General features: G+C 49.9%; 3 protein-coding genes across 7 annotated transcripts in view; 2 read left to right on the top strand and 1 right to left on the bottom strand.

The window, feature by feature from the left end:
• Window positions 1–1,611: 1,611 nt before the first annotated feature.
• LOC118091089 (gastrula zinc finger protein XlCGF17.1-like) lies at window positions 1,612–12,291 on the top strand. Its single transcript, XM_060279335.1, has 3 exons — window positions 1,612–1,761; window positions 3,374–3,546; window positions 9,751–12,291. Exon 3 carries the CDS (start codon window positions 9,878–9,880, stop codon window positions 10,853–10,855), a length of 978 nt encoding a protein of 325 aa, XP_060135318.1. The 5' UTR covers window positions 1,612–1,761; window positions 3,374–3,546; window positions 9,751–9,877; the 3' UTR covers window positions 10,856–12,291.
• Window positions 12,292–15,596: 3,305 nt separating this feature from the next.
• Window positions 15,597–19,221, top strand: LOC118091033 (protein SCO2 homolog, mitochondrial). The gene is made up of 2 exons (XM_035127591.2): window positions 15,597–15,666; window positions 17,392–19,221. The coding sequence occupies exon 2, from the start codon at window positions 17,403–17,405 to the stop codon at window positions 18,357–18,359; it is 957 nt and encodes a 318-aa protein (XP_034983482.2). The 5' UTR covers window positions 15,597–15,666; window positions 17,392–17,402; the 3' UTR covers window positions 18,360–19,221.
• Window positions 19,222–20,422: 1,201 nt separating this feature from the next.
• NCAPH2 (non-SMC condensin II complex subunit H2) overlaps window positions 20,423–25,960 on the bottom strand; it is a 33,314-nt gene continuing 27,776 nt past the window's right edge. For 4 of the 5 annotated variants that reach the window (XM_060279331.1, XM_060279330.1, XM_060279333.1 and 1 more), the window contains 4 exons: window positions 25,859–25,914; window positions 23,861–23,962; window positions 22,195–22,344; window positions 20,423–21,025 (listed from right to left, as the gene is read on the bottom strand). In XM_060279331.1, coding sequence (XP_060135314.1) covers window positions 20,885–21,025; window positions 22,195–22,344; window positions 23,861–23,962; window positions 25,859–25,914 — 449 coding nt within the window. In that variant the 3' untranslated portion in view covers window positions 20,423–20,884. Of the gene's footprint in view, window positions 21,026–22,194; window positions 22,345–23,860; window positions 23,963–25,699; window positions 25,915–25,960 lie in introns of those variants that run through there. The other variant, XM_060279334.1, reaches the window with a different exon arrangement.

Genomic DNA, 25,960 nt, shown 5'->3' with positions numbered 1-25,960 from the left:
TATCTCACCAGTAGTGGTTTTAACAAGTTCTGATTACAGTCGATTTGACTCTGAAACATTGTATGTTTACCCGAGGTAAGTGAACGGGAAGACTTTGGAATACTGTTGTAGTGATTGGCATGCAACCGCCAAGGACGCTGTTCAGGAACAGCCATTGATTGGAACACAGTGAGCGGTCAAAATAGATTCTTCCGGTCAACCCATACAAAGCGTGGGAGCGCGTCTCTCCGGTGGAGCGAGATCCCGGCCAGCCCTTATTTACGGGGGGGGGGCATATCAATGAAATAAATGAGGGCTGTGTGAAGAGGGGGTGCTTGTGAAACTATGTGAACCTATGTTTTATAAGCACAAAGGTTGGGGGGCATTTTTCTGCAATATCTGTTGTGTATTGAGTCAAAGGATTTTATATCTGCATTACTATTGTCTGTATGTGCTTTAGGGTAAAGTAACTGCCTTTTGGTTCAGCTACTATTGGTTCATTTAAGCTGCTGTATTTGGATCCTCTGTCTTATTGGTTCCCTCCAAAAGGCAGCACTGTGATTGCCTGATATTGTTCCCTCCAAAATGTATCCCTTCCTAGCTAGTCCCCTGTCCCTATAAATGTAGCTTTCCTGTCCTCAGAGTCAGTCTTGTCTTGTTGCCTTAAATAAAGAGCTGTTATCATGAAGAGAAAAGCAATGACAAACCTAGACAGCATCTTAAAAAGCAGAGACATCACCTTGCCGAGAAATGTCCGTATAGTTAAAGCTATGGTTTTCCCAGTAGTGATGGATGGAAGTGAGAGCTGGACCATAAAGAAGGCTGATCGCCGAAGAATGGATGCTTTTGAATTATGGTGCTGGAGGAGACTCTTGAGAGTCCCATGGACTGCAAGATCAAACCTATCCATTCTGAAGGAAATCAGCCCTGAGTGCTCCCTGGAAGGACAGATCCTGAAGCTGAGGCTCCAATACTTTGGCCACCTCATGAGAAGAGAAGAATCCTTGGAAAAGACCCTGATGTTGGGAAAGATTGAGGGCACTAGGAGAAGGGGACGACAGAGGACGAGATGGTTGGACAGTGTTCTCGAAGCTACGAACATGAGTTTGACCAAACTGCGGGAGGCAGTGCAAGACAGGAGTGCCTGGCATGCTATGGTCCATGGGGTCACGAAGAGTCGGACACGACTAAACAACAACAACATCATGAAGATGTTGTCACTGAATGACTACTATTAAGAAACCCATGACACAACAATATCCATAACAGTAGGGACTTGGGATTTTGGGGGAGTTGTATAACTGCCCCCCATTCCTGGTTTGAACAGCACCAATACCTAAAACACAGACGGTTCTAAGCTTATGGCGTGGGGTGGGGTGGGGAGGATTTTGCAACATAAACGTTGTGGGGGGGGGACCCCACTTTGCAATTGGATTGCTGGGATCAGCCCCTCCCCCGCTCTCCTGATCCACAGAAGGAAGAGACGGGGGGGAAACATTCCCCTCCCCCCCAAAAATTCCTCCCCTCCCGGCATATCCTTCCCTCACCCCGCCCCCACAATCCCAAATCCCCTCCCCAATATGTTGCTCCTCCTCCTCGCCATCCGGCTTCTGCTCCAAAAATGAGGGGGGGGGAAGCCCCCCTCCGAAACTGCCTGCTTCTCCTCCCGGAAGTGGAGCTTCTACGCCGGATTGCTGCTCTGCGCCATAGCTCTAGGGACGCGCGGCAGGGAAACCGCCCCCCCCCCCCGTGGGAAAGAGAATCGGGAGCGAGGACAAAGAGGTAAAAGGGCGGGGGGGGGGGAAAGAGAAAAGGACCCAGAGACCCCGCCAGCTCCCCAAGGAGCCTTCCGTGGGTCCCGTCGGCATGGTGTCGATCCCTGCATGGTGCTGCCAAGGGGGCTTTCCTTGGCCCCTTAGGCGCCTTGGCAGGGGGGGGCATGGGGCGCCCACCCAGGGGGTCCCCACGAGGACCCCCCTTGCCCCGTTTCCCCCACGCAGGGATCCCTGAGACCCTGAGGTCTCCGCATGGAGAAAGGCGGGTCATGAAAGGGTTAAGGGGCGCGGGGGACGCCTGGATAGAGACCCCCGTGTAGGGGGGGGGGTTTCTTCTGGATGGAGAGCTGGGGCGCGCAGGGCGAGGGGTGCCTCTGGGTGCAGAGATGATCCAGGGAAAGAGGGGGGGTCGAGGAAGTGGGGGGGAGCATCCCTGGGGCAGGGAAGGGCAACATTGGCGGGGGGGGAGGGGAGGGAGAAAGAGAGATAGGGTAGTGGACGCCTCGGCTTCTCCCTCCTGACCAGAGAGGCGACCAGAGAGGGATCCCTGGAAAGTGGGGGTCCAGTCCCCACCCCACCCCTTCCTTCCTGCAAGTTCCATCCTCTTCCTACCCCATAAGCCTGCCCAGTCCAACCATTGGTCCCCCTGGAGAGGAGAGTGTTATAAGAATTTTGAGGTCATATATATATATATATATATATATATATATATATATATATATATATATATAATTGTTCATAAAACATGTACATGAATGTACAGAAACATGTCTGAAGCAGCACAGGAAGACAGGCCTGACTGACACCATTTTGACTCTCTCTCTCTCAGACCTGGCGTTCCTCTGCAAGGAAGAAGGGGGGTGGGGGGAACCTTCTCATTGTCTCAGGAATTAAAGTGATAATCCCTGGCATCCTGATACCTGAGTGCCAGACAAAAGGGTGTGATTAACTTGGCTGGGAAACAGGGAAATGTAAATATCTCTCTTTTTTGTTGATTAGGTTTTGGGGGCAGGGGGCAGGGTCCAGGATGCTCAGATTACTGCCACCAGACCTCCCCTTTCATGATGTACCTATGATGAATCTAGGGAGGGGGGTCTTGGGCTACACCCCTTCTGTGACATATGGATGATGCTTCTGGGGGGTGGGCTGAAACCAATTTCAAATTTCTTTTTAAGGGCAAGACACCTTTTTTGGGGGTTCCTTCCTTGTTCTCCTGCGTGAGAGGAAGGACCCTGTTGCAACAGCGAAAATAAAGGCTTTGCTTCTCAAACTTCTCTGGTTGGCCTCTGTTATATTCTCCAACCGATGGAGAACCCAATAAGGGAATAAAGGCAGATTTTTGCCTATATCAAGAGGAAATCCCAAGAGGAAGAGGGGAGGGGAGGGGGGGAGACCTTCCCGGAAGCGGCTCTTTGTTTCCGCAATCCCACCCTGGAAACAGCCAGAAACCTTTTCATCTCTCTCAGGCTTCCATCTTTAAGTGTCTTTTCCACTCCCTGGTTCATTGAGGATGAGGATAATGTACACCAGTCATCAGAAACAGGGTGCAGAGTCCATGGAAAGGCTCTCAGGACTGATATAGAAGTCGAAAGCATTTCTGTTCCTCTTATTCTTTGTAGGCAGTGTCAGAGTGACTGACAGGCTGAGATACAACCCATCAGCATCCGATGACAGCGACTGCATGAATCTTCCCACTCAAAGGACCCATTTTCATGATAGACAGTGCCTGTGGCTGGAGGCTCTACACACAGGGTTTGCCTATGCAGGCCAAAGACTGTCAGTATTAGCACAGGTGAGGTGTGCCCCCCCCCAAATTTACAGACTGTATGTGAATGAGAATTTGTGGGTGGGATTATTGTTTACGGCAACCCTGTGATTTTCTCCATCAAAACATTTCATGATCTGATATTGCAGTATGAATTCCAAAATAACTACAAAAAAATCACAATATAATAGTAGTAGTACTAGTACAGTAGTAGTATTTGAACCCCGCCCACTCTGGGCTGCGTACAGTACATATAAAAGACAGTAAAACATCAAACATTAAAAAAACCTCCCAATACAGGTCTACCTTCTGCTATCTTCTAAACGTCAGATAGTTGTTCATTTCCTTGACCTCTGAAGGGAGGGCATTCCACAGGGCGGGTGCCACCACCAAGAAGGTCCTCTGTCTGGTTTCCTGTAACCTCATTTCTCACGGGGGGGGGGGGGGGCGGCACTAGCAGAAGACCCTCAGAGGAGGACCTCAGTGTCTGGGCTGGACGATGGGCTTGGAGACGCTCCTTCAGGACTTCAGAACCAAGTCTGGGCTTTAGGTTGCTGATTTTTCTCCTCCATAATGACCTCCAGATCAAGTATGACATATAATTAGCAGAGTAGGAAAAAACAGCAGCAAAAAAATTCAACCAGCAGAGAAATTTATTACTTAAGATAAATAAACATAACAGGAGCAAAAAAAAAAAAAAGAGCAGAAAATTAACTTCCAGTAAAACCCTAACTTAGCAAACCCAAACAGCACTCAAGTAAGAAACACACAAGCAGAGTACAGATGAGCAGAATAGGAAGTGGGAGCAGGCGCCTTTCAATACTGTAATTTATAAGCAATTCAATGGCAGAGTAACCTTGGGACTGGATAACAAGCCTGGCTCACTCCAGTTCAAACCAGCTTCACCTGGTTCCCAAAGACAAGGAAGGATCTCCTTCTATCTCAGGTCGGGGACAGAGGATGGCGCTAAGGAAGGACTCGTTGCCACAGCCCTCCTTGGTGTGTGGAGTCCCCAGGGCGCAATCCTTTTCCCGATGCTTTTTAATATCTTTATCCCTTGCCCAGATTGTCCGGAGTTTTGGGCTGGGTTGTCATCAATATGCTGATGACACCCAACTTTATCTTTTGATGGACGGCCGCCCTGCCTCGACCCTGGACACACTGACCAGATGCTTGGAAGCTGTGGCTGGATGGCTGCGTGGGAGATGGTTGAGCTAAATCCTTCGAAGACAGAGGTCCTCTGGCTGGGTCGGGACGACATGGAGTTGGGGGGCCAACTCCCATCTCTTGCGGGGGCTCAATTAGTGCCAGCTCCTTCTGTCAAGAGTTTGGGTGTAACCTTCGACGCCTCCCTTTCCATGGAGGCGCAGGTTACAGCCACAGCAAAGGTGCCATTTTTCCATCCCCACCGTATCAAGCAGTTGGTCCCTTACCTCTCTCGCCCTGATCTGGCCACAGTGATCCATGCGACGGTCACCTCCAGGCTTGATTATTGTAATTCGCTCTATGCGGGGCTGCCCTTGAAGCTGACCCAGAAACTCCAGCGGGTGCAGAATGCTTTGGCGAGGCTCCTTACGGGGTCCCTGCCACGGGACCACATTCATCCAGTGCTTTACCAGTGGAGTACAGGGTCAGATTTAAGGTGCTGGTTTTGACCTTTAAAGTCCTATGCGGCCTAGGATCCTTGTACCTACCGGACCGCCTTTCCTGGTATACCCTGCGGAGGACCTTAAGGTCCACAAATAACAACACATTGGAGGTCCTGAGCCTCAATGAGGTTAGATTGGTCTTAACTAGGGACAGGGCCTTTTCAGCACTGGCCCCGACTTGGTGGAACGCTCTGTCACAAGGGACCAGGGCCCTGCGGGTTTTGACATCTTTCCACAGGGCCTGCAAGACGGAGCTGTTCCGCCTGGCCTTTGCTTTGGGCTCTGTCTGACCCTTGTGTTTCCTCCCCTTATGGTTTTGATTTATGGGCTACTATTAAAATGAGGCTGCATTTTAAATTGTATTTTAACCCGTATTTTAATTAACTGTTTCTTTCTTTTTCTATTACGTTTTATTGGTGTTAGCTGCCCTGAAACCATTTCTGGCCAGGGAGGGTGGGGTATCAATTAAAATTTATTAATATTATTATTCTTAACCTCATAACCACTTATCGCACCACCTGCTCTCAGCAGAAAGGAAACTGCCTTATCAGCTAAAATGTTCCAGTTAGAGAATACAACTTTGAATCACAGAGTAAAACTTCCAGAACCTTTTTGAACCAATAGACTAGGAATCATCTCTCTACATGAGACCAATACTTTTCTCTGCCTGAAAAATGCAACCGTGACACTTTAAAGGTCAGCACCAAGAGTTTGAATTAAGGTCAGAAATGCGCTGAGAGCCAGGGAAGATCCTTTAGGACCAGTGATACCGTGTTTCCCCCTTTTTAATACGTAGTCATAAAGTAAGCCAGGGCAGCAATTTTAAGCATTTGCGAAAGATAAGACATACCCCAAAAATAAGACATAGTGTATCTCCATGCCTGCAGCAGCGCGGGCGGAGAGCTGAGCCAGCGGCCGGGCCTCTGTTGCTTTGCAAACACTGTGTGGGGTGGGAAGAACGATCAGGTCTGTCAAGCCAAAATGTTCCCCTCCCTTGCTTGATTGCCAGTAGCATTAATTCATGCTGCTCAGGGCATTTACTCTAAAGCCTCCCGGTGGCTGCTACTGCAGCGCCAGGCAGAGCGCCGAGCCAGCGGTTGGGTCTCTGCTTGGACCGGCCGAGGAGGCCTACCAGCCCGCAGCCCGGAGCGCGCGGCATCGCCAGTAACAAGACGCGGCCGGCCAGGCGGCGCGCGCTCCCTTCCCCCCACGGAGCGCACGAGCCACCAATAGCCGCGTCACCTTCAGCGTCCTCCACCCGCACCTCCAAGGCGCATGGGATCGTTCGCACTCCCGCGGGAAGAGCTGGAGGGGGCGGGGTGTTGCCGTGTAAAGAGCCTTAGCTCCACCGTGCACAGCGTTCTGGGAATTGTAGTTTCTAGCCCAGCAGCTCGGAGCGCCCAGCAGCGCCGGAGCCAGCGGCCTCGCCTGCACCCGGCTGGCGCCCGGAACCGGCTGCTGGAACGCGCGGAGCGTCCAGCAGCCCCGGAGCCGAGCACCAGAGCCAGCGGCCTCGCCTCCATCCCGCCGCCGCCGTCCCGCTGCCCGGAAACGGCTGCTGGAGCGCGCGGAGCGCCCAGCAGCCCCAGAGCCGAGCGCCAGAGCCAGAGGCCTCAGCTCCATCCGGCCGCCGCCGCCCCGCCGCCCGGAAACGGCTGCTGGAGCGCGCGGAGCGCCCAGCAGCCCCGGAGCCGAGCGCCAGAGCCAGCGGCCTCGCCTCCACCCAGCCGCCGCCCTGCCGCCTGGAAATGGCTGCTGGAGCGCGCGGAGCGCCGAGCAGCGCCAGAGCCAGCGGCCTCGCCGCCGCCGTCCCGCCGCTTGGAAACGGCTGCTGGAGCGCGCGGAGCGCCCAGCTGCTCAAAGCGCCCAGCAGCGCTCAGACAGCCCAGCAGCATGGCGCGCAGTGCCCAGCAGTGCCCCGAGCCAGCAGCCTGGCCTGGCCGAGAAGACCTTAAGGTGCTGTAAAAACCGTAATACCATAAAAAAAAATAAGACATGCCACCCAAAATAAATCACCCTGTGGTTTTTTGAGGAAAAAAAAGCAATAAGACGGTGTCTTAAAATGTGGGAAACACGGTATGTGGTCCTGGCGGCTGCTCCTAGGTCCACATTATTTGGAGTTTTTGAGTCACCTTCAAAGGTAGCCCCATGTTGAGCACATGGCAATACTCTGAGCAGGAGATAACCAGAGCATGCACCACTCGGGGGGGGGGCAGTCTGCAGGCTGGTAGGGTCTCAGCCTACGTACCAGATGGAGCTGATAGACAGCTGCCCTGGACCCAGAATTGACCTGCGTCTCCATGGACAGCTGTGAGTCCAAAATGACCCCCAGGCTGAGTACCTGGTCCTTTAGGGGCACAGTTAACCCATCAGAACCAGGGAGTCCCCCCCACCTGCCCGCCCTCTGTCCCCCCAAAATGTTACTTCTGTCTTGTCAGGGTTCAACCTAAATCTGTTAGCCGCCATCCATCCTCCAACCACCTCTAGAAATGCACACAAGGCGTTCATTGCCTTCACAAGTTGCAATTTAAAAGAGAGGAAGAGCTGGGAATCATCCACAGTTTCAGTTCCATGATGAACTGAATTTTCTTTGAGAATTGTGAGCTTCGGTAGTCTTGTTAAGCTTTTACACATGAACCTTTGAAAGAGTCCACCCCCTGAGGAAACCATTCCTGTGAAACGGGGAAGAAGCTGGCCGCCCGTCGGATGAGATAAGAACGCAGGATACATCATAGCACTTTATTATCAGACTTGATTATTGCACTTTATACTGGACTTTTAAGACTTCGAGCATGAGATTTTGTACACATTTTTGAATCTCCTTGTATATGTGAAGGTTGTTGGTGCATATACATTTAAATATTTGCACTTCACGGTGGTTTACCTTTTCATTATTCCTGGGATTGTGGCTCCTGTTACACAATGACAGCTTCTGGAAGCCACAGGTGAGCGCTGAGTGCAGGGTGGGAACCCCCCCCCCAAAAAAAACATGTCGGCCACCAAAGGTACTACTGCTCCCCTAACACCCCAAGACATCCTATAATTATGAGATTTAAGATGGATCAGGAATAAATTCATGTCCCCAGAAATAACACAACTTCTGGCCATTAATGAATCAATACTACATGTTCAAGGTTGAAGTTTCCCTTAAGTGCAGTTATCCATTTGCCTAAAATATCCAGATTTTTCAGTGCCAGATTAGGATAGTCCTGTGTCAGAAGAGGGGCATGAGATCAGGCAGCGCATCATTATTATAAAGAACAATGGGGGTGGGTGTTTCCGTCTGGGATTCCCATGTGTGCCAGCTGCTTTCCTTCCGCTTCTCCTGCTCTTTCCATGCAGTGTGAGGCAAGTACACAGAGGTCCATCTCCAAGAACATCAGCTTCCTTGAGCACCCATTTAGCTGACCCCAAGCACCAAGACTTGTCACTAGTTCTCTGACTGACCCAGACCACAGTCCCTGGAAAAGACGTAGACCTGGGTCTCACAGAATGGTCCACATGGACCTCCTGAGGCCAATGGGACTGTGCAGGGGATTCATGAAGATCTAGAGGTGGAAACGGGGGTGGATGGAGGAATGATGAACCAGAGAAAGAGAGGGCCTGTTGATGGACAGAGAGCAGCTGCCTTTCCTGTGAGGAAACAATTGATTTGAAAAGGCTGTATTCCCAGATCATGCTGCTTTATTAACGATGATTGAGGACTATGAAAGGTTGCTGATGCATTACTACAGGGGTGTCAAACTCAAATTCATCGGGGGCCGCATCAGCAGTTTGGTCACCCTCAAAGGGCCGATTGTATCTGTAGGACTATGTGTCCACTCTTTATTATCATAAATTATTGTCACTGCATTCAATTATTACTGTTTTTTGTAATAATGTAAGTAATAACTAGCTCTGAAAGCAGAAACATAGTCAGAATAATGGCAAGTAGATATTCAAATGTACAATTATTGTACAATTTATTGAAAAATGATTTTTGGTAACTGCACTGGGTGGTGGAGGCTCGCTAGGGTTTCATGCAGGACTTTTGCAGAGCTACTAGTACCTGGAGATGCTGGGGTCCTTCTGCATGCAGGGCAGATGTTCTGCCAGTGAGCCACCACCCTTCACCAAAGGGACTGGCTGAGGTTGACTCACTGGAGCTGCTCTCCTGGTTCCAGGGTTTAAGGGCCAGAAGTATAAAGCAGCATCCTATGTTTCTGAGGAGAGGGAGAGGGAGAGGGAGAGGGAGAGGGAGAGAAGGCTGCTCTGGCCGCCTTTCTACCCCCCCCCCCGCCCCAGCTATTTGTCGGCGCTTTGTCACATGGCGCTTCAGCAGCAAGGTCCCGCTGCTGGGTCCCGCTGGCTGGGGCGCTCGGCGGGCCACATGACGAGGTCTGGCGGGCCGGATTTGGCCCCCGGGCCTTGTGTTTGACACCCGTGCATTACTACCACTTGATGACATTGCATCTTCATTTCCTAAAAATACAGAACATGGGTAGGAGGCCTAGAAATGTAGGAGATGCTGAAATAAGAAAAGGGGCTAATGGCATCTGATGTGCTCTCTATCCCTTTGTTATCTTCCTTAAAACCCAAACAGGATTTCCTTTCCTCCCACTCTGAAGAAGGTGAAGGAGAAGACAAGTCAGAATTCCAGGGGACGGCGCACCTTTAGTTTAATAAGGAATAGCCATTAAATGTTTGAAATGTGGAATATGCTTCATTGAATGAGCACACACAGCTCACATCAACTATCTCAAACAGCGGAGAAACCATTTAAAGGTATGGAGAGTGGAAAATGTTTCACTGATAGTGGAAAGCTTCAAACACATCAGCGGACTCACATGGGCAAGAAAAGATTGAACCGCAGAGAGTGTGGGAAGAACTGCATTCAGAATGGACACCTCAATATACATCAACGGACTCACACATGTGAAAAACCATATAACTGTATGGAGTGTGGGAAGAGTTTCAGTTTCAATGCATCCCTTAGAAGACACCAACGGACTCACACAGGTGAAAAACCATATAAATGCATGGAGTGTGGGAAGAACTTCAGTCAGAGTGGACACCTCAATATACATCATCAGACTCACACAGGGGAGAATGCATTTAAATGTATGGAATGCGGAAAAAGCTTCAGTCAGAATGCAAAACTTAGAAGACACCAACAGACTCACACAGGGGAGAAACCATTTAAGTGCATGGTGTGCGGAAAATGCTTTAGCCAGTGTGGAAACCTCAATATACACCAACGGACCCACACAGGAGAAAAATCATTTAAATGCATGGAGTGTGGAAAGAGCTTCAGTCGGAATGGAAACCTTAAATTACACCAGCGGACTCACACGGGTGAAAAACCATATGAATGTATGGAGTGTGGAAAGAGCTTCAGTTGCAATGCAACCCTTAGAGGACACCAACGGACTCACACAGGAGAGAAACCATTTAAATGTATGGAGTGCGGAAAAAGCTTTAGCCAGAGTGGACACCTAAATATACATCAACGGACTCACACAGGGGAGAAACCATATAAATGTATTGAGTGTGGAAAGAGCTTCCGTTTCAGTGCAGGCCTTAGAACACATCAACGAACTCACACAGGAGAGAAACCATTTAAGTGTATGGCGTGCGGAAAAAGCTTTAGCCAGAGTAGACACCTCAGTATACATCAACAGACTCACACAGGGGGGGAAACCATATAAATGTATGGAGTGTGGAAAGAGTTTTAGTGAGAATACAAGACTTAAAATGCACCAGCGGACTCACACAGGGGAGTATGTATGTATGGAGTGTGGAAAGAGCTTCAGTTGCAATGCAACCCTTAGAAGACACCAACGGGTTCACACAGGGGAGAAACCTTTTAAATGTATGGAGTGCGGAAAGAGCTTCACTTTCAATGCATCCTTTGGACGCCATCAAAAGACTCACACAGGGGAGAAACCATTTACCGTATATTCCGGCGTATAAGACGACCCCCAACGTTTCCAGAGTGGAGTGGAAATCGTAGAAAACATCAGCAGACACACAAGGAGGAAACCATTTAAATGTATGGCATGTGGAAGGAACTTCAGTCAGAGTGGACCCCTTGATTTACGTCAACAAACCTACACAAGAGACAAACTATATAAATGTCAGGAAAGGCGATAAAGGGTCAGTCCTATTGGAAGTCATACATCAACAGACTCATGAACAGGAAGAACTTTAATGGTTGAATCATAGAAACCCATCAATAACTCATAGAGGAGAAGCAGTTTAAATGGAAAGATTGCAGAAAGTGCTTTAGTTATAATGGAGTGTTTAAGAAACATCACAGGAACTTCAAAGGGGAGAACCCATTTAGATGTATGGAATGTGGGACCTGTTCCTCTCAGAGTCCACTTTTTTCTTCACAGCAATGAACTCAGCAGGAAATCAGTTTTAAAAGCATGACATGTATGTGAAGTCCTGGTGTTCATATGTAAAACTGAACAGTAATGAAATATTGAAGGAGATGTCTCAAAATAGTGAGTATAATTTTAGATGCGAGATATCTTTTGATAGAGAGGGGAAATCTGAATTGCTGGTGGGGAGTGAGGATTAGGGCTGGGTGATATATTGATATCTCGTCCAATACCGGTTTCTAGACCACATCGTGATAACCTTTGAAAAACAATTGATATGGCAATAAACCACGAATCACAGTGTGTGTTTCTAGGATGTGCCTGGAAGCAGCCGGCAGAAGCCCATGCAGATGCCAAGTTGCTGACTTCCCTCCCAGACGACAGGAAACGAAACACACACCTCATTTGCCCTGTGTCGTTCCAGCCTCTTTCCACCCTTGCTCCCTTCTGCCGGTGGGTGTGCCTGATCTAGATATCCTGTGTGCTGTATTTTTTTTACTTCTGAAACTGGATTTGGTCTCAGGAACTAAGTTTTGTGCCTCACTGGGGACCCATTGAGAAGTGTATGCTTTGAAAGCTCAGTAAACTATTACCGAAGAAGTCCTGCTGCCTCTGTGTGTGTGTTTAACCTCAGTGTGGGAATTACTCTACACGTGGCCCCTATCCCGTTGCTACTTGGCTCATGCCCTGGAGTTGCTGTATTCAGGCATGCAAGACGGGTGCATAGGTGTGTGTCTGGTTTTTGCACCAAACTCTGTCCCCCCTCCCCCCACCACATGATCTCCAAACACTGCTTCTTCACTAGAACTTGTCTCTGCCTCCTACATGTTCTGAAGAAAACTTAAAATACTGTAATTTAATGGGAGATTCCCCCCAGCCTAATTGCAAGAGGGGGGAAGGAGGGGCTGCAGGTACCAGGGAAGTGTTCTGGGGGCTCCATCTTCACTCATGAACCCCATGGGGCACCCCAGAGCTGCTGCTTATTCTGGGGTTTGGGGATGATAGTACTTTCCCATTGTCCCAGAAGTTATTATTATTCCAGCTAGAGGACCACAGTGCATATTGTTATTATACTGATTTTATTGTTGTTGTTGCTGCTGCTGTCATGGACTGGCAGGGTGGAAGGGGGGGGGGAGGCACCAGCTGGGGGACCGACAAGGGAAGAAGGCTTGGATCCCGGGTGTTGTATGCCCCCAAAGGCTATCCAAACTCCTAGCTCTAGGTCTCGCCAGTGTGGTGTAGTGGTTAAGAGCGGTAGACTAGACTCGTAATCTGGGGAATCAGGTTCGCTTCCCCACTCCTCCACATGCAGCTGCTGGGTGACCTTGGTCTAGTCACACTTCTCAGAAGTCTCTCAGCCTCACTCACCTCACTGAGTGTTTGTTGTGAGAGAGGAAGGGAAAGGAGAATGTTATCCGCTTTGAGACTCCTTTGGGTAGTGATAAAGCGGGATATCAAATCCAAAATCCAAACTAGGTCTGGCCAATAAAAGGCTGATACTGGAGCCGCTGGGGGCCAGGCTGGTTCTTTCTTTTTCACCTCTCCTCTGGGAAAGTGCTCTTTCTTTTGGGCTTTGATTACTTCTGCCTCCTTCAGTGCCCACGGCACCATCAGCGAGGTACAATACTTTCCTTTGAACTTCTGTAGCTATGTAGGGCTCTCTCTCAGGACCGCTACCCAGGAGTCGGCGTATGGAAACTGCTCACAACATCCAGGATGTTTTGTCACACTTCAAATAATAATAATAATAATAATAATAATAATAATAATAATAATAATAATAATAATATTTATACCCCACCCATCTGGCCGGGTTTCCCCAGTCACTCTGGGGGGCTTCCAACAGAATATGAAAATACAATAACCTATTAAACATTAAAAGCTTCCCTAAACAGGGCTGCCTTCAGATGTCTTCTGAAAGACTGGTAGTTGTTTTTCTCTTCGACATCTGTTCCAGAGGGTGGGTGCCACTGCCGAGAAGGCCCTCTGCCTGGTTCCCTGTAACTTCTTGCAGTGAGGGAACCACCAAAAGGCCCTTGGCACTGGACCTTAGTGTCTGGGCAGAACGATGGGGGTGGAGACGCTTCTTCAGGACTGAACCGAGGTCATTTAGGACTTTAAAGGTCAGCACCAACACTTTAATTGTGCTCGGAAACGTACTGGGAGCCAATGTAGGTCTTTCAGGACCGGTGTTATGTGGTCTCGGCGGCCGCTCCCAGTCACCAGTCTAGCTGCCGCAATCTGGATTAGTTGTAGTTTCCGGGTCACCTTCAAAGGTAGCCCCACATAGAGCACATTGCGGTAATCCAAGCGAGAGATAACCAGAGCATGCACCACTCTGGCGAGACAGTCCGCAGGCAAGCAAGGTTTCATCCTGCGTCCCAGACGGAGCTGCCCTGGACACAGAATTGACCTGTGCCTCCATGGACAGCTGTGAGTCCAGAATGACTCCCAGGCTGCGCACCTGGTCCTTCAGGGGCACAGTTACCCCATTCAGGACCAGGGAATCCTCCACACCTGTCTGCCTCCTGTCCCCCACGAACAGTACTTCTGTGTTGTCAGGATTCAACCTCAATCTGTTAGCCGCCATCCATCCTCCAACCGCCTCCAGGCACTCACACAGGACCTTCACCGCTGTCACTGGCTCTGATTTAAAAGAGAGGTAGAGCTGGGTATCATCAGCATACTGATGGACACCCAGCCCAACCCCCCTGATGATCTCTCCCAGGGGCAAAACACAAAGTGAGGAATCCCCCCCCTTTCTCACAGCCCTCTTGGCCGGGCTTGAAACAATACGGAGACATACACAGACCTGGGAGCCTGCTGTTGCCAGGGAGGGGGGTTCCCCCCTCTCTCTGGCCCTCCAGCCCCAGCTCCTCTAGCTGACCTGGAGACGCAAGCGTCAACACACAAAAAGAAAGCTCCCCCCCCCCAAAGAAACATGAAATTTAACTGCTAGCAAAACACACAGAGCAGCCCCCCTTTTCCTGAGAAACATAGGGAGCTGTGGGGGGGGGCGCTGCTCCCTCAGTTGAGGCACCCACAGCTGGGTGGGTTCAAAGAAAGCCTCGATTTATCCGAGTCACAGCACCCAATGTTGTCAAATAAAGCTCAGGAGCCAGGAGGAGGTAAGAGTCCAACGATTTTATTACACGCAGCCAATACTGGGAATGGGGAAGGACTTTTCAAAACCTTACTGGGTTTTTTTTCTTTTGGGGTGTGTGTCGCAGTTCAACTTCTTCCGGAAGAAAAGGTTCAGAAGAAAATACAGCCATACCTCATGTTGCGTCTGCTTCAGGTTACGTGTTTTCATGTTGCGTGTTTTCATGTTGTTCTCGGTGGTGGCGCCCGCCCTGTGGAAAGCCCTCCCATCAGATGTCAAGGAAATAAACAACTCCCTGACTTTTAGAAGACATCTGAAGGCAGCCCTGTTTAGGGAAGCTTTTAATATTTGATGAATTGTTGTATTTTAATATTTTGGTGGAAGCCGCCCAGAGTGGCTGGGGAAACCCAGCCAGATAGGTGCATAGCTGCCAAGTTTTCCCTTTTCTCACGAGGAAGCCTATTCAGCATAAGGGAAAATCCCTGTAAAAAAGGGATAACTTGGCAGCTATGTAGGTGGGGTATAAATATTATTATTATTATTATTATTTATTATTATTATTATTATTATTATTATTATTATTCACTCCCAGACGTCACCTACAAGGTCCCCCATGGCTCCTTTGCAAACCTGTCCGGGGGGGGAAAAAGCCCCTTTCCCCCTTCTCATTCTGTTTTGCCCAAGTGCTGAATCTACAGTACCAGGGCTTCTGCAAAACTAGACAAGGAAGGGGGCGAATCAAACATATTTCACCTTGAGAAAAGGCGCAAATGCAATAAGTAAATAATACTATGGAAGCGTGGACAACATCCAATCTGCAAGAATAATAAAAAAGCTAATTCTGGGGGGGAAAAGAAAAAGGGCAGCCCGTTGCTTTCCTCCTCGCGCGGCGCTGCAGCTCCCTCCTCTGGGCACTCCGGGGAACAGCAAGGGGAGGGCCGGGGAGGTGGAGCCGGCAGGATACCCAAGCACGCATGCGCTGAAGCGGCGAGGTCGAGCCCAAGGTGTCCGCCGGCAGGAGAACCCGGAAGTAAGGAGGAAGCACGTGGCTGGAGGGAGCAGATGCGGGGGGGGAGGGGGCTGCATGGGGGGGATGTATTGCGTAGGGGGGTGGGATTGGGAGCCTGCAGGGGGTCCCAGCCCTGCTTGGTTCATGGGGGAGGAGATCAGAGGGGGGACCCCTCCCCCCAGGTTTGAGTTGGGAAAAGGAGGGGCTGGATCAGAGGCAAAGGAGGAGAGCAGGGACAGGATAAAGGACAGGATTTTTGAGGGGGTGGGTGGGTGGAACCGGGCTAAAATTTACTTTCCCTGCTGCAGAAATGACTTCAAAGCAATCCTCCATCGCAAGGCTCAAATGGAAGCAAACTTTCCAACAACAGCAATGGAGGCAAATCCTCGCCCCGCCCCGCCCCCCCCCCGGCTGAATTTCTGCCTGCCAAAAGGTTGACAGGTGGAGAAACCCAGCCCAAAAAAAGAAAGGTGGTGGAAGAGAGCGCCAAGTTCCGCTTCTCTTCCTCGCAGGCCTTTGCCTGCCAACATCCTCACAGGGTTCGCATTAGCCCTCCGGCTTGGCTTGTGCCTCTTTCTTCCTCAAAGCTTCCCAGGGAATGGGTTAAATGGGAGGGGGGGCATTTTCACATTGCACCCCGTTCCTTCCTCCAGCAGGATCTGCTCCCTCTCCCAGCTCCCGAAGGACCTTTGAGGCTTCCCAGGGTGGGGAGGGGGGGTCTGCCCTGGGTGGTTTTTGAGTTAGGACCCTGCTTGAAGAGTGGGAGGGTGAGGGTCTCCCAAGAAGGACGCAAGGAGGGGGCTTTAGGAAAGAAGAATTATACAAATTTAAATCTTCTCCTCCTCCCCCCCCCCTCCTCGCTGGATCAGGACCTGAACCCAAGAGCGATTCTCTCCTCCTGCAGTTTCCAGCAAGAGGGATTCAGCAGCAACTGCGGTGGGCAGAGAATGGCCTCTGTGGAAAGGAAAGGCTGGGTTTGGGGACTGTGCCTTGGGGGTTCTGGCAGCCGCCCTGAGTGACTGCCCCGAGCTGCAAAAGTGGAGACATGAGGCCAAGAAATGGGGCTTTCTGAATCAACAGCAGGGGGTGGACTTGAACTTGCCACCCACAGGCCAGCTTCAACTACTGCACTGCCTACGAGCTATTTAAAAATCTCTCCCCACCCATAGTCCTTTGGGAGAAGAGTGCTAGAGTGCTCCTTCTCGGTGGGTTCACATCCCAAATTTCCAGGTGAATTGTAGGGTCCCTGTACCCCTATTTCCCTTAACAGAAGGTTCCATTCTTGTTAATTTTGGCTATCAATTGTGTTTATGGCCCACCTTTTTCACCCAGGGAGCTCAACTTGGCATGCAATTGTGTTTCCCGTTTTTATCCTCACAACAATCTTGCGAGGTAGATTGGCTGAGAGGCAGCGGCTCCCCTAGGGAGCTTTGCGGCTAAGTGGGGATTCCATAAAAGCTCCTGTTAGCATTTCCAGTCTAACATCGCTCCATTGCTCAGACGCTCTCCAATTCTTCCTTGCCTTTTTTTGGAACTACCTAACTTGAGGAAGAATCTGGTGTTTCACAAAAGCTTGCACACTGCGCTGGTACGAGCTCCTGCTTGGCTGCAAAGTTTGCTGGGGGACCAGTTGTTGTCGCTCAGTGCAACCTGCAACGTAGGCTGGTTGAGGAGAAAATGTGGGCAGGGGAAACCATGCAAGGGAATGAATTGAATTAAGCGCATAAGGTTTTCTTCTCCTTCCAGATTTGTCCGGGATGCTTCGTTCCTTTGTCAGCCTGAGCCTCTGGCATGTGGTGCCAGGCCAGACCTACGGAAGGAGCAGTCGCCTTTGGGGGAGAAGATGCCCGTTTCTCTGCAAACCAGCCAGGTGCCGCTGCCAGCCAGCCTGGCACAGCCGGCTTGCATCTTGGGTTGGTGGCACAGGCCTGCAAGCATCTTTGCTGAATGCCTTGGGAAAGGGCGCTTCTGACTCCGCAGCCCAGGCTTTGCACCCCAGCAGGACACAGTGGCACGCGGCCGGCTGGAGGTCTTTCTCCCAGGGGACCCCGCAGAGCCCCTCATCCAGCCCCCGCCTCCCGTTCAAGACTCGACTACTCATCACGGTCCTCTTTGGGGGCGGCATCCTTGCTGGCTGGCTGTACCTGCGGGAAGAGAAGCTCCGGCAGGGGAAACTGAGGCGCATTGAGGAGCTGCGGAAGCTGGCTCTTGGGCAGGGGGATTTCCGGCTGCTGGACCACACGGGGCGGCCCCGCTCCAAGGCCGACCTGAGGGGCAGCTGGGTCCTGCTTTACTTTGGCTTCACCCACTGCCCGGACATCTGCCCCGAGCAGCTGGAGAAGATGAGCCGGGTGGTGGAACTGCTGGACGGCGAATCCCACCTGCCAAGAGTCCAGCCCGTCTTCATCACGGTCGACCCCGAGAGGGACGACGTGCCGGCGGTGGCCAAGTACATCCGGGATTTCCACCCGCGCCTCCTGGGGTTGACGGGCACCCCTGAGCAGGTGCGGGAAGTGGGCCGGGCCTTCCGGGTCTACGCCAGCGCCGGCCCCAGAGACGAGGACGGCGACTACATCGTGGACCACACCGTGATCATGTACCTGCTCAGCCCAGACGGGCTCTTCCTGGACTATTACAACCGGAACAAGACGGAGGCGCAGATCGCCAAGAGCGTGCAAGGACACATGGACACCTTCAAGAGCCTCTTTGGCTGAGACGGCGGCCTGGCAGGCGGCTTTCTCGACGCCGCTCTTTTGAAGGGAGGGGGCTGTTTCAACTTACAAGCTTCTGTAGTGACACCTTGTGGTGGCGAGTTCCGGAGGCTATGTCAAGGGAGAAATTATATTGCTATGCTCTGATATTGCGTGTGTGTTCATTTATTAGGTTACCTGGGGGAGAAAAGAGGTTTGCTTTGCTTCCTGCAAAATATTTTGGGGTGCTTTTTAACAAACACAAACATACTTATTTGTCTGTCCTCTGTGGTTTCCGAGAGCTGCAGCAAAGGCTTTCAAGATTGCTTTCCAAAGAGTTACTGTTTGTGCATGGGCGCCCCTGCTGCTCCCTAATTCTTTCCCTCTAAAGCGCAAAGCCTCCAAGTTAAGCACAGATTAAGCACTATAAAATGGGGGTCTCTGCTTGCAGCAGTTTGATTAATCTGGGGTACATTTGAGGGGGGAGGACCTGCTGTTCCCTCCCAGAGATGCTCCTGCAGTCTGACACACGGCCACAGCAGCTGCTAATTATGACCAATCTTGCCTTCCATTAAGTTTTAAAATCTCTTTTAAGATCATCTGAGTTGAGGACCATCACATCTTGCAACAGTTTATATATGTGTTGTCTGGCCTGAATCTCTCCCTCCCCCCCGTCCCCCATCTGAGCTGCAGTCTAAGGAAGAGAACCATCTCTGCCCTTTCTCCATACATGCATTTTATATCCTCCCCATTTCTTCCCCCCTTCTAAACTTAGAAGTCCCAAACGTCTTTTCTCTTGGCGCTGCTGCAGCCCTTTGATCAGCACCAGCATTTGAAATTCACCCGGGCGCATTTTCCACCTGGCTATCTGCCACTTGCGGCAAAGTGAAGATGCCTGGGTGCCAGGATGCCACCTGATGTCTTGACCATCTGGAGATGTATTTCTGGGGGATCCGTGGATCTTGACTGTTTTCACACCCTAGCAACGTATTCTGCAGAATTCTATTGGTTATATATGTTCCCTCCGCAAATCAGAATGAATTTCAGGAACCAAAAAGTTCTATTTTTCAAGCTGCCTGGCCCCCAAATGGCAACGTGGCATTTTGTTTTGCCGACGGTAACCCTGGGTTAAGGAGCCATTTGACGCCTGATATAGCTGAGTATCTAATACTTGAGTCCCTTCCCAATGTTTCTGGACTTTGGCTCAATTTCCCACCAGCCCCAGCTAGTGGCCAGAATGTTACAGAGAGCCCACCCACTCCCTGCGCATCATGTGGACTGCCTTCTTTTCTGGTGGCACACATTGCGGAAACCTCTCCGCAGAGGTTTGCTGGGTACATGCAAACCTCATTTTATTGGTATGCTGCCTTTCCACAGTTCAAACCACGCTCAAGGCAGCTTGCAACAGGATCTGAAACGAAGATACAAAAGACGAAGCAAATTCCCAGCCCAACAGTGTGTTCAGCAGCTTCCGTTTTTGCAGCTGGAGTCAGTCCAGGCTCTGCCCTCCCAGGCCAGGCGGGGAAAGGCCTTCCAGGACTCTCAGCCAAGGTGGGTCCCTTACTGCCTGTCAACCTTGCGATTCAGGACCTTTTGGGGCTCTTTTTGTATTTCCTTTTTAAGACTTCCCTGCCAGTGTAACAAGAGATTCCCGGTGTCTTGCGGGAAGCTTGTGAAATTCTGTAGCCTCGAGTTTACGGCTGAAATGGTTGTAACTCCGGGAGTGTTGCCCGCTCTTTCCATTTCCATGAACCTTCTAAGGGTGTTAGTTGCAGGTAGGTAGCCGTGTCGGTCTGCCGTAGTCAAATAATAATAAAAATTAATTCCAGTAGCACCTTAGAGACCAACTAAGTTTGCCATAGGTATGAGCTTTCGTGTGCATGCACACTTCTTCAGATAACACCAATGACAAACTTAGTTGGTCTCTAAGGTGCTACTGGAAGGAGTTTTTTTTATTTTGTTTCTTCTAAGGGTGGGTAGCTTTGCTAGATCAGGAGTGCTGCTGCTGCTGCTTCTGTGGCCAGAAAAGAGACACAGTACTATACAGCAGACAACCTCCTGTGCAGACAAATGCTTTGCCTGCACAGAAGCCTTTAATCTCATGCGCAGTAAAGCTTCACCACTGCAGAGCTGCCCTTCCTCAAACTGCGCTGCAAGGAATAAAACCGGCGACACACAAACTCAGCGACTGCAGCTCTTGTTCCAGCCAGCCTCCAGGTTCCAAACAGCCTCTTTGCCGCCAGCAGAGGAAGGTTGGGCCTAAGGGCCGCAGGGATCAGACAGAGCAGGACCCCATGGCTTGCGCATCTTGAACCCCCTGCCCCACGCTCCCAACGGAAACAAAATCCTGGAAGAGACAGATCCCAAGTTTTGTCCTTATGGTCGGTGCCCGGCGCTCAGAAAGGAAATCCAGGAATGACTCCAGTGCACAGGTTTATTGTGGCAAAGAGAAGAGGGTCAAAGCAGAGTGGCAAAAGGAGGGTGCAGAAGCTGAACAGAGATACATATACATATATACACAGACACACATGCATGTCGCAGGAGAGGCGTCAGTGCTGGTCGAGCGAGGGAGCCGTGTAGTTGCGGAAACGCTCGTGTGCCTTCTCCTGGGTCAGCAGGCGCAGAGCCATGGTGTCCACACCCTCCTCCAGGCCAGGCTTCTGGGAGATTTCCACTGTGTAGTCGTTGGCCTAGAGGAAGACGTGGAATCAGAGAATTGTAGAGCGGGAAGGGCCCCCCCCCGGGTCCTAGTATGTTTCTGAGCACAATTCAAAGTGTTGGTGCTGACCCTGAAAGCCCTAAACGGCCTTGGCCCTGTAGACCTGAAGGAGCGTCTCCACCCCCATCGTTCAGCCCAGACACTGAGGTCCAGCGCCGAGGGCCTTCTGGCGGTTCCCTCCCTGCGAGAAGCGAGGTTACAGGGAACCAGGCAGAGGGCCTTCTCGGTGGTGGCACCCACCCTGTGGAACGCCCTCCCACTAGAGGTCAAGGAAATAAATCACTATCTGACTTTTAGAAGACATCTGAAGGCAGCCCTGTTTAGGGAAGTTTTATTCTGTTTTTAATGTTATGTTGGGAGCCGCCCAGAGTGGCTGGGGAGACCCGGCCAGATGGGTGGGATGTAAGTAATAAATCATCATCATCATCATCATCATCATCATCATCATCATCCCTGTTTAGGGAAGTTTTTAGTCTGTGATATATAATGTATTTTGATGTGTGTTGGAAGCCGCCCAGAGCGGTGGGGGAGACCCGGCCAGATGGGCAGGGTATAAATAATAAATTTATTATTATTATTATTATTATTATTATTAGTCCAACCCCCTGCAATGCAGGAATCCATTTGCCCAATGTGGGGCTCAAACCCACGACACTGAGATTTAAGAGTCCCATGCTCTACCGGCTGAGCTAACCCACAGGCTGCATGTGGAACATGGGAATCTGCCTTACACCAAGCGCGTCCCTGGGGCCCCGTCTGGCTCAGTATTGGCCACACCGGCTGGCAGCAACACTCTTGGGGACCCCAGACGTCTCTCTCCCTGCCCTACCTGGAGATGTCACCGGGGAATGAATCACAGAATCTTAAGAGTTGGAAGAGACCCCTAAGGGTCATCCAGCCCCACCCCCTGGCAGATGGCCACCCAACCTCTGCTTAAACACCTCCAATGGGCCTGGGACCCTAGGCCTGCAAGGCAGGTGCTCTACCCACCAAGCTGCAGCCCTTTCCCTCAAGGCTGGAAGACAATCTGGCTACAGGAGGAGAAGGGGAACGGGGTGGGGTGGCTCGCCCAGGTGGACCCCGTAACCCCCACCCACAAAAGGGCCCCCAGCCTCCAGCCTTTGGGCGTGTCGTACTCACCAGCTGCAGGGAGGCCAGCAAGTAGCGGCAGACTTCGAAAGGCGGCTGCCCCGCCACCAGGCTGGCAAAGGAGTGCCATTCACCCACCGCACCCAGTTTGGACGCCAGCATGTCCCCGTAGTGGTGGATGTCCAAGGCTTCGTGCGATTCCTACGTGGAAGGCGGGAGGGGGAAGCAGGTTAGGGGGGCTCCAGGGCACCCCACCCTATCTCAGGGTGGGTGGGAGACTATTTCTGCTCAAGGGGCATGCTTCCGTCACATGCAGGGTGGATAAAAATCTGATGATTATCATTTATTTAAATCAGATTTTTAAAATAAAATGCTTTTGGAGGAAAATCTCTCTAGAAAATCTCAATAGAAAATAGAGTTTTCTATCGAAGCTACATTCTAGTCCAAAGGCTATTCATCAGGAAATAAGGATTCGTTTCACGTTTTTCATGTGTGCTGAAACTCAGTTTAAAAATAAAATTAAAATTAAAAACTTTTTTAAAAAAAGTTAACTAACATGGATACATATGCTAAAATGTTACTGTTTCATTTAAATTGTTATAAAGGAAATGATTATTTTTTCTCCTTCCGATAAAGTACTGTACAGCAGAAAAGTTGCCCAAATATAAACAGTTATTAAACCTCAGAATAATTTCATAATTATCGGTCCATGTATTTCTAATAGTAGAACCAAGTCAGTAATTTTTGATATAACTGTAAAAACTACTCTGAAAATTTATTATTCCAAAAATGAAACCTTCATCTGGTTGTAAATATTAAGGTGATACCAGCAAGAATGAGTCTTTTGGTAAAAAAGAGAGAGAGATTTAAATCAAGTCTTACTGGCTAGTGATTTAAATCAATTTGATTTAAATCAAATCCACCCTGATCACACGCGACCATCTCGGGGGGAAAAGGAGGCAAAAAGGAAGCTGTCCTTTTTGAAGTCGGCTACAGTTATTTATTTAGATTTAAAAATATTTGTATGCCGCTGTGCCATTAAAGAAATGCATCTGAGTGGTTTCACAGAATCGCAGCGCTGGAAGGGACCCAAGGATCCGCTAGTCCCAACTGCAACTCTGGAATCTCAGCTAAAGCATCCCTTACAGACGGCCATTCAAGCTCTGCTTGAAAACCGGCGAGGAAGGAGAGGCCACCCCCCCCCAGGGAATCCATTCAACAGCAATGCCTCTATAAAAAAAACCGTATTTTGAAAAAAAAATATTAAAATTAGAAACTGGCTGTTGTGGGAAAATGTCCCCTTAATTGCCTGCGCAGGCCTGGCGAGATGGAATTTTTTTTCTCAGCAGCCGTCTGAAAGTTGGCCCAGAAGACGTCTGGTGAATCTCCAGTGGCAGAGAGTTCCACAGAGCCAATGACACTAAAGGCTTCCTGTCGTTTACCAATGAGCCTCGCCAACTCGGGGTGCAGCCCAACGAGACTCCTGCAGATGATTCCAGCCGTACAGCAGCTCAAGGTTTCTACAGAAACTCCCCCCCCCCAAAAAAAACACACCATCCAGGCAAGCGAAACCTTTCCTGAACGCCTTACAGCTACACAAAAGCACTTGAGGGTGTTGTTGGCAGGAGATGGCAAGAAGTGTGGGACCTGGGACATAGGCAGAGTCAGGCAGGCCTGGAGGGACACAGTTGCTGCCCCCCTCCCCCCCGAGCCTTACCTGCTCCTCCAGCTTTGGGACCACCACCTCCTCCCAGTCCCGAACGTGCCGGGACAGAGCGGTCTCTCGGGCGTATTTCTGGGAGTGCGACATGAACAGTTCCTGGGGAGAGAAAAAGAGGCAGGGGAGGAATGTCTCGTGCTCGAGAGCCGCGGAAGGTGGGGCTCTGATCCTGCTCTGGTTGCAAAGGCCAGCTACTGCTCAGAGCCGGGAGGCTAGCACAAGGCAGCCATGTTTTCATCCGACCGCTCTTGATTTTTTTAATCCCAAACTGCTACTGCGTAAGAAGCCAGCAGAGCACAACCCGCTTATTAAGCTCTCTCTTCCTCCTGGAGAGGCAAAGTAGATGGGAGGGAGAAAGCAGGGCAGCATCAACCCCCCCCCCCCAAAGAGAGGCTGTTTCCAGATAGCGCTTTCCACACACTTTGTCCTGTCCTCAGGGGTAGACTGCATCTGAATATGGAGGGCTCATTAAACTATGGTGGCCAATTGCCACTGCTAGACCCTCTCATCCAATAGCTGTCCCCAGCATGGGAGGCAGAAATAAGGCTTCCCGCAACTTCAATAGCTAGGATTTTACTAGCCCAGAAATGGAAAGATGAGAAGACACCAACCGAAGAAGAATGGCAAGAAAAACTGACGGAATATGCTGAACTGGCAAAGCTAACTGGGAAACTCAGAGAGACATGGACAACAGAGACTTCAAAAAAGGCTGGGAACCATTTATATTGTATTTATAGAAAAATTATACTTCCCTCTGTCCTCCAAAGAAAGGGGGGAAGCAAAGGTGCTCAGCAGCTGACAAATTGAATTTAGTACAGTCACACCTTGGTTCTTCCCTTCCGGAAGTCCATTTGACTTTTGAAATAATAATATAATAAATATTATTTTATTATTAATTAATAAAAACCAAGGCGCAGCTTCCGATGGGCTGGAGCTTCCTGCACTCAGCCAGAAGCCGTGGAATCCACGTCGGATGATTGGCTTCCAAAAAATGTTCACAAACCGGAAACACTTACTTCCGGGCTTGCGGCGTTTGGGAGCTAAAACGTTCAAGTCAGAAGGCGTTCAAGAACCAAGGTACGACTGTATATAAATTGGGATCAGATAAATGCTGGACATGCAGATGAAACAAAAGAGATTATATACACATCTTCTGCGATTGTTTTCAAATACAAACTTACCTGAAAATCCGTTCAGGCTAATACCCAGAGATATGTTAGAATATTCGTATACCCTTTGAACCTAAAACATGTCATTCTGGAAAATTACCGTATATTCCGATGTATAAGACCACCTCTAACTTTTCCAGCTAAAATATAGAGTTTGGGATATACTTGTCGTATAAGAAATACGACCCGGTGTATAAGACGACCCCCCGACTTCTGAGAAGATTTTTCTGGGTTAAAAAGTAGTCTTATACGCAGGAATATACAGTACCTGCTAAGATTATAATAGCTAAGTGTGTGTGGGGGGGGAGAGAGAATATATATATATCCTACTATTTCTAAATGAACTGAGAAAATTGGGTCCGTAGTAACCATGATTAAGCTAACTTATTACAAAAGAATACATATAAACCAGCCTAACATATTTTTGGAAAAACAGGCTTTTTTGTAATGTTTTGGAACAGTACGTTTAATTATATTGTTCAACCTTATGCTGCTTTCAACCTGCTGTAACGTTCCGAGTATTTATTCAAATTCTTTATCTTTGCTTTATTTTAGTAAGAAGTAAATTTTGAATTTTTAAAAAAATCCCAGGGGAAGCAATAAGACACGCTAATGTGGCATAGCTAGAGACTAGGACTAGGGCTCGTCAGCTATGAAGTTTGCTGGGCGACTTGGGCTAGCCATAATCTCTCACAGCCTGGCCTACCTCACAGGATTGTTGTACGGATAAAATGGATAAGCAGGTGTGAGTCTGGTCAGTGTTTCGTTGGGTGGCTGCCTGGGACCCACCTCAATGCCACGTGACAAACACACACATGATACGCACCACATTTCTTTGGATGTATTCCTCGTAGTTGAGGGCGGGGGGGACGCCACCAAGATCTGTAAGCAAAGGCAGAAATTAAGAGGTTCTCCTACACATCTCAGA

The sequence above is a fragment of the Zootoca vivipara genome, chromosome 10, assembly GCF_963506605.1.
Source record: "Zootoca vivipara chromosome 10, rZooViv1.1, whole genome shotgun sequence".
In the NCBI taxonomy this organism is placed as follows: Eukaryota; Metazoa; Chordata; class Lepidosauria; order Squamata; family Lacertidae; genus Zootoca; species Zootoca vivipara.
Note: the sequence above shows the minus strand (reverse complement) of the source record. Positions and strands in the feature narration are given on the sequence as shown.